The sequence below is a fragment of the Chinchilla lanigera genome, unplaced genomic scaffold, assembly GCF_000276665.1.
Source record: "Chinchilla lanigera isolate Chin_1 unplaced genomic scaffold, ChiLan1.0 scaffold00066, whole genome shotgun sequence".
NCBI classification, from domain to species: domain Eukaryota; kingdom Metazoa; phylum Chordata; class Mammalia; order Rodentia; family Chinchillidae; genus Chinchilla; species Chinchilla lanigera.
In genome coordinates, this window is record NW_004955467.1 from 13027302 (window position 1) to 13035809 (window position 8508).

At 38.5% G+C, this 8508-nt stretch overlaps 1 protein-coding gene across 2 annotated transcripts in view; it reads left to right on the forward strand.

The window, feature by feature from the left end:
• The window catches only part of LOC102017649 (chromosome unknown open reading frame, human C17orf85), a 31407-nt gene that overhangs the window by 15547 nt on the left and 7352 nt on the right, over nt 1-8508 (forward strand). For both annotated transcript variants that reach the window (XM_005399706.2, XM_005399707.2), the window contains exons 4-7: nt 1331-1456; nt 3980-4108; nt 4448-4524; nt 5966-6074. In XM_005399706.2, the coding sequence (XP_005399763.1) occupies nt 1331-1456; nt 3980-4108; nt 4448-4524; nt 5966-6074 (441 nt within the window). The remainder of the gene's footprint in view (nt 1-1330; nt 1457-3979; nt 4109-4447; nt 4525-5965; nt 6075-8508) is intronic.

An 8508-nucleotide genomic window follows, 5' to 3' on the forward strand; every position in this document is an offset into this window, starting at 1 on the left:
ATTACAGGTGTGCACTGCCACGCCCGGTGCTACTGGATTATTAGAAGTACAGGCTGGGGATTTAGCTCAGCGGCAAAAGCACCTGCCTGGCAAGCGCAAGGTCCTGATTTCGATTCCTGTTACAAAAAAAAAAAAAAAAAAAAAAGAAGAAGTAGTGCTGTACTACACATCTTTGTGTGAGTTACTTTGTTTTTTTGTTTTGTTTTTTATCTTTTTTGAGACAGGGTCGCGCTGTGCAGTTCAGGCCAGCCGTGAGCTCACTTTGTAGCCAGGCTGATCTTAAACTCGCAATGATCCTCCTGCCTCAGCCTCCTGAGTGCTGAGATTACAGGTGTGGGTCACCATGCCTGGCATGTGTGAGCTACTTTGTGAACCCATTTGTGTGATTCTAAGGTGGTGACTGAGGAATAGAATTCTTATTCCTGTGTAATGTGTCTTGGTTTGCCCTTCAGAATGGTTGTGGAGGTCATACTTCTGCTAGCAGGGAAAGTAACTTTTCCTGCACACTATCTTATTTTAATGTAAATTTTCCTGATTAATAGGAACATCAATTCCCATCTCTTCATGTTTATTGGCCTTTTGTATTTTCTTTTGTGTAAATTGGCTGTTTTTATCCGTTGCTCATTTTTATTTTTATTTTGGGTTGTCATTTCCTTATTGATTGGTAGGACTTCTTTACTGTGATTTCATTTTTCTTTTTCTTTTTTGGTGGTACTATGGACTGGACCCAGGGGCACTCTGCCACTGATCTACATCCCCAGCCCTTTTTATATTGCTGTTTTGAGGCAGTTTTGCTAAGCTGGCCAGATTGGACTTAAATTTGGCAATCCTTCTGCCTCAGTGTCCCCAGTAGCTGTTACAGGAATATGCTGCTGTGCTTCGCTATAATTTCTTTACTCTAGTTTCATGCTTTAATATACCCAGGGACAGCATCTCTTCTTTTGGATTGTCCCCACATTGCACATTTCTCTTTGACATGTATTAAAAAAATGGTAGAACCAGCTTGTCAAGTTCAGAGAATAATCCTTTTGAGTTTGGTGTTGCTTTATTACTACAGATTAATGTGGAGGGAGGTATTTTACCAACAGTATTTGTTTAATGTTTCCGAGCCTAACATGACTGTTCTGAATTAAACAATTTTTAATGTTGATTGGTGATAAAAATTAAAAGTGTTAATTATTGTCTTTCATGTTCTTTTGAAATAACTGTGATTTTGGGGACATCTGTTTTCTAAGTAAATTTCATTTGAGCTGTTACTAAGGTGTACTAGTGAGACGTGCAGTAGCAAGTGGGGAAATTGTCTCATCTTTTCTGTGTCTTGTTTTTCTAGCAATTCCCAAAGTGAGGCTGGAGACCATCTATATTTGTGGAGTAGATGAGATGAGTACCCAGGATATCTTTTCCTATTTTAAAGAATATCCTCCAGCTCATATTGAATGGTTGGATGATACCTCCTGTAAGTACACCTAAGTATTCTATTAAATATACCTTTATTTATGCTTTTCAGAGAGTTCTTTTTTTTTTTTTTTTTTTTGTGGTACCAGGAATTGAACTCAGGACCTTGCACTTGCCAGGCAAGTGCTATTCCCCTGAGCTACATCGCAGCGCCTTTTCAGAGAGTTCTTACTGCCTGAGATGTTAAATTATTATGGCCCAAACTACTTGTTTATGCCTAAGCTCTACCCTGGGAGGAAAAAAAATTGCTCATTGATAAGAACCAGCATGCCTCAACTGGTCTGCCAACTCATACCCCGCGGGTATTCTAAGTCAGGTTGGAGGTAATGCCCCAGGCTCTAAGAACGTTGGTTACTGGCATCTGGGTCTGTTGTACACTATTGAGGGCTCTTTAACACCCACAGTTCCCCAGTAGAGCGATAGATCTAACTATGTAGATTTAGGGTTGTGCTTTTTAGGCCTTTGGACTTTGTCATTACTGTTGCCCATGCAGTTATTAAGAGGGTTTTACTCTGGCTCAGTGTATCTAACCTAGAACTAGTCCAGAATGCCCTGACATTGTAGCAGACTGCTCACCTCTGTGTGCCTTACACTGTGCTTTCTGGGATGTCATCTGCTTGCCGTAACCTGTCAGTTGTCCCGTTGGTGAGCCAACTGTAATTTCTGACTCGCCTCTCTGCTCAGTCTGGCCTGAGCTCTGGTGAGCACTTTGCTCGCTTCTTGTCCTGACTTCCTTCTGGTCTGGCTTCACTTGCTGCCGGCTGGCTGACCTACTAGGTGGTGCGCTAGATAGCAGCCAGTTTTCTCAGCTGCTCTCTGAAGATGTTGATGTAGTGTTTTCATTGAAAGAAGAAACATAACTAGGTAAAAGGTTTTTCTCCATTTTTCTTTCTGCTAACTTATACTCTCCAAATCAGGGGTCAGTATACCGTTTTCTATAAAGGGCTGCATAGCAAGTAGTTTAGGCTTTAAACCTAAATATAGCAAGTTCCAAATGAGTTCTGTTCTGGGAGAACGGTTGTGATTAAGTCCGACAAAGTGAGTCTTATACCGTATTTTCACTTTTGCTCCCATGGTTGTTGCTTTGCGCTTCCTAGCAGTCCCCTCCACATCACCACTGCTTCTCCTCTTGCTTCCAGACATCCTGATTGAGCTCTGTACCACAGTGCAGTACCACACTGTACAGTAAGCACACAGCAGCACACCTGTGCCAATGCCCGGCAGACACATGAGTTACTTCTGTGATTTGTTCGCATCTACAAATGTTTCTGGTGTGAGGTCCATTCATATCTGCATAAGTTAGAAATTCAAATGTTCCTGAGTTGGGGACTTACTGTAAATCTGCTACCAAGAAAGATAAGTAACAAATGAAGGAGTAGATTTGGCCCGTGGGTTATAGTTTGCTAGCCCTTGATTTAAGTCATAGAACTATTGGATGTTAGATTTGGAGGGATCATTAAAATTATCCAGTTCAACTGCCTCATATTTTACATCAGAAACTGAAAAGGAAAAAAATGAAAAATGAAACTGGGAAAACAGAGAAAGGAAATTATTTGGCCAAGGCTACATAGTATGTTAGTAAAAGAAGTAAGAGTCCTCAGGCTTTGATTTCCTAAACTGAGGTATAGGGAAGGCACTATTTTGAGAAATACCATTTAAGGCAGTGTGAGAGTTTTTTTTTCTACAAGACTTCTCAGAGCCTTTTTCTTAATTCATTTCCTTAAAGGGATAACTTAATTAGTTGCTACAAAGTCAAGTAGCTGTTTCGCTTCCATTGTACATATTCTGTGTTTACCTTTATTGATCATCAAACTTTACGATGTGGGAACATCATTTAGCATGTCAGATGATAAAGAATAGCAGAGAGTTCCCCTGCAGGCGACTGTAGTACAATAGATAATTCAAATTTATTTGGCAGTTGTCATCATCAAGAACTGTTTGTATTTTGCCAGGCATCAGATGTCTCATCATCAGATGTCTCATGATAAACTGTTAATATTTTGCACCTGTAGTCTTAGCTACTCAGGAGGCTGAGGCAGGAGAATTACTTGAATCCAGGAGTTTGGGGCCAGCCTGTGCAATTTAGCAAGACTCCATTAAAAAGAAAGGCAGTACTAACGCTGTTAGTACTCTCTGTGTTCCTCTTAGTTTTAATGTGTAGACTCTGTATTCAGGGAATACTTAACAACTACTTTGTGGAACCCAGCTTGGAAATGCAGTTCAAGCTAAGTTCTTCAAGGAGTTTTTGCCACCACTTTTATCCTTCCTCTCATTAGCTGGTGTGCATGCTTACTGATGCCCTTCTGTAGCGGAGTCTATCACGGTGAATGTGATACAGAATCTGCTCTTAAGAAATTTACCATTTGGAGGGGCTGGGGATTTAGCTCAGTGGCACAGCGCCCGCCTGGCAAGTACAAGGTCGTGAGTTCAATTCCCGGTACCGGAAAAAAAACCAAAAAAAAAAGAGAAAAAGAAATTTAGCATTTGGGTGCAGTTCAGTGTTTTCTTTTACATCTTATTTTAGGTAATGTGGTTTGGCTGGATGAAATGACAGCCACACGAGCCCTTATCAATATGAGCTCCCTGCCAGCCCAGGATAAGATAAGAAGCAGGGACGCCAGTGAAGATAAATCATCTGAGAAAAGTAAAAAAGGTAAGTGAGCACAAAGACAGGAATTTTGACCTGAAAGACCTGTTCTTTATGTAGTCTTTGTTGGGGCCTATGGGTTTCTAAGCAGAGTAGTATATAGCATCTCATCGTCAGATGTCTCTGAAAGAAACTGATGTTTTGGATCACTAGTAAGTAGCAGTAGAACTGTAGTGGCACATGCCTATAATTCCAGCACTCAGGAGGCTGAGGCAGGAAGATGAATTTAAGGCTAGCCTGGAATGCATAGTGAGATCCTGTCTCAAAAAAACCAAAAAAAAAAAAAATTAAATTATCAGATGGAATTATGTTAAGGTTAACCTTATGCCTTGTGTTCCATTTCAGACAAACAGGAAGACAGTTCTGATGATGAGGAGGCTGAAGAAGGAGAAGTTGAAGACGAGAACCCAAGTGACGTAGAGGTTAGTAATAGGGAAGAATGTCTGTAACATGTTATTGTTAAAATACTGCTAAGGGCCAGAGATACAGCTCAGTGGCGTAGGTTCCTGCCTGGCAAGTGCAAGGTCCTGAGTTCAATTTCTGGTACCAAAGAAAAAAATCTAAAATACTGCTTATTCTCTTTCTCAAGGTAAGGCTGAAAGACTTAATAAGCTGTGCTCTTCCTCACTTTCTTCCATGAGATTTTCTAGGGTGTATCAGGCTGTTGATTTTGAGTGTGTGCAAATGTAACAGTTTATCTTGAGATGTTAGAATACTATTCAGACTTCTGCATAAAAGATGGTTTTATTGAGAAATATTTTGAGGGCTGGGGATATAGCTTAGTGGCTTAAGCTGCTTCCTGGCAAGCTCAAGGTCCTGAGTTCAGTTCCTGGTACCAAAAAAAAAAAAGTTAAATAGGTAATAAAATTTTCGGCCGGGGATATAGCTCAGCAGCATAAGCGCTTGAGTTCTGTTCCTGGTACCAAGAATAAATAAATAAATAAAGAGAAATACTTTGAAGTGTCATCTAATCAGTAAGCTTAAGAGAAAGCAAGTAGAAGTAGGGGTGTAGTTCAGGGGTGGAATATCTTCTTTCTATGTATGAGGCCCTGGGTTTGATCACAACGCCACAAAAAACAAAAAAGGAAAAAAAAAGGGCAAGTAGTTACATACTTCCTAATAGGTTAGGTAGTATTGTTAGAAATATTAGAATGTATTTGTTGTAAATACTGAGTGCCTAATATGAACCAGTCTTGTAAGAAACTATAGATAGATGATCAAGCAAAGTAAAGTCCTTACCATCTTGGAACCTACCTTCCAGTGGGAAAGACAGGCAATATACAGATGTGTAGATACATGATATTAGGACAGGATGAGTGCCATCAAGGAGAAGTAAAGAGATTAAAGGGGTAAAGGATGATGGAGACTATTCTTTGAGACAGAGTGGACAGGGAAGACCTCCGGCTTTGACATTTTATAGAATTAGTGCTATAATGTTGAAAGTGCATTAAAGATCTGCTTTCTTAATGGTGGGTGACTTGTCTCCTGGATGAATGCTAAAAAGGCTTTCATTTTTACATTGAAAATGCTCTTTTTTTTAGTTTATTTTTTTTAATTTTATTTTTTATTTTAAAGAGAATAGTAAAAAAAAGAACAATAGCAAAATACAAACAAAACATAGCAAGGACATTAAAAATGATAGGGTGTTTCAAACCAAATGATAGGGATTAACAGTGGTTGTTATATTACATATTGTTATCTTTTACAAAGTTGCTCCAGTTACCAGATGTAAGAATGGAAGATTGATCAAACCATTAAAGAGAATAAGAAAATAATAATTTTTAAAAAACATTAGAGAGAACAGATTTTCACTAGATAGGATGGCAGGAATTCACCATGGGCTTTTTTTTTTTTTTTCTTAAGTTGGACACATTGTCTCAAGTAGAAGAAGAGTCTCTGTTAAGAAATGACCTTCGTCCAGCTAACAAGCTTGCTAAAGGAAATAGGTTATTCATGAGATTTGCTACGAAAGGTAAATTTGATATTTGTTATTGATTTTTTATTTTCAATGAAAATAATTATTGAGTAAGAGCTTTCTTTTTTGCATAGGAAGTAATTGCAAAGTCCCCTTCAAAATATAATATTCTATGTTTATAACATAATGGTTTACAGAATGAGAGGGAATTTCTTACTTTGAATTTGCAGATTAATCATTTGTGTACTTTAGTTTTTTCTGGCTAGAGTAAGTTCTTTTCTGTTAGAGCTGGTTTGCCCCATGTGCTTTATCAAACCATTATGTGAACTATGAGTAACATATTTTTAAAAATTATACTTTTAAATTTATTATAGTAATGTCCTCTTAGATGTGCTTTTTAGCTTGGGTCCCTTCCTCATAAGACTATGTGCAATGATTTTTGGTGGTTATTAGGTATATGTAGGTAGATGGGTATGTTTGTGTGTGTGTATGTATGAGAGGTGTTCAAAAATTGTTGTGAGTGTTTAAAATTTTAAAATTTAAAAGACACGTTGCCATTAATTTGCCTCAGAATTCTCCCCTCACTTTGAACACATCCTGTTTTTCTTGTCACTTTCTGAAGCAGCTCTGGAAGTCCTCTTTCACGTGTGTCTGTTTTTCCTTAGTTTTTTTGAGAGTCTCTCTATGGAGTTCAGGCTGGCCTCGAACTCATTATGTCACGTGGCAGCCTCAAACTCATGGCGATCCTCCTGCTTCAGCCTCCCAAGTGCTGGATTACAGGCATGTGCCCCATGCCTGGCATCGTTAGCTGTGCTGTTGTGGCTGCTTTAGTGTCCTGAAGATGCATAACATTTATTGTTCACGGTCATTTTGACTTTGGGGAAGAGCCAGAAATTGCACAGGGCTAGATTCAGTGAATAAGGTTGAGGAAGATACACCATAGTGTTTTTACAAGACTGCCTTTCTGCTGGATGGCGCTTGGCAGCAAGATTCAGTGTATTTTTATCCAGATCCGCTCCAGAAAGTGCCAAGAATAAAGGGATAAATATGTTCAAACTGAGGGGAAGTATTTTGAGAATTAATGGCAATATGTAATACATTTTTATAATATATAATTATTCATTACATTTTGCAGTCACACATTGATTAAGAGTATACAGGCTCGTTGTTTTATGGACTGTACTTCAGTTTGGGTTTGTTTGATGTTTCCTCCTGATTAAATTTATGTTGTACATTTGTGGCAAGATTTTTACAAGAAGTGCTGTGCATTGTGGTACAGGCCTATAATCCTAGCTACTGGGAGGCTGAGACAGGAAATGTGCAAGTTCTAGGCCAGCCTGGGCAATTTAGTAAGATCCTATCTTGGGGTAGGGAAAAAAAAAAAAAAAAGAATACTCCAGAAGTGATAGTCGGTTGTTTTCAGTGCATTATACAAAGAAGTATATGAAATGTATTCATCCCATTCCGCTTAACTTCATTTGGTTAAGGTAATGATAGTTAGATTTTTTTCCACTGTAAAGTTGCTATTAGTAATTTTAAAAGTGGCAGAGAGATATTCAGAGATTGTGTGAGTGTCTGTTGCTAATCATATTTAAATGCAATAATAGCTTTAGCAGCTATTTCTGACTCCATCATTTATCATTTGGCAGGCTCTTCTAGGGAAGAACTTCGTCCTTTTACCTGTTTGTTTACTTACTTCCTTTCTCAGTTCAGACTTGTGGATTCTTATTGAATGGGTTATTATCCATTACTGTCATTATTTTGGTTTACAAAGTGTCTTGGATTTGGCCAGTAAAGCCCCTTCAAGCTGTGTTTGACATGCCCCATGATTCTTCCAGCACTTGCTTTATAGCACACAAAACATCTTGTTTTTCTGTACTCACTTTGTACTTTACCTGCCCCAGATCTGGAATCAGCCATTTCTTCAAGGAGTTGGTAGGCATGGTTTTTTGTTTTGGGGGACTGGGGGTATACACACACACTGACTGGATACACATTTGCAATTGTGTTTATCCTTTGCAGTCAGAGGTGCCTATGGAGCTATTCAAGGCCTTTGTATTACTACTACTTTTGAGGAGTGTGATCACCTTTTCTTCCTCTTTGGCCTTAATGTGACAAGTGTGATCTTTTCCACATTTACTCATTTGACTGGCTATGTGAGTGTGTTTTAAAAGTACAGTATTATGCTGTTTCTTTATGCCATTTTGAGGAATATCACAATAAGCCAGAACAAATATTTACCAAAATATAGAATCATGTATATAGTTTGACTCTTCAACCCTTTTTCTATGTTGTTGAAATGTTTGTTATTTAGAAATACCATCTTAAAGAAGATAGCAAAAATGCCAGTTCTTCTAAAAACCTTTTGTTATGCTTCTTAGAATCTTAAATCTTGGGCCAGGGATGTAACTCAGTGGTACAGCGCCTGCCTGGCAAGCCCAAGGCCCTGAGTTCAATTCCTGGTACCAAAAACGAAAACAGTGAAAAAAAA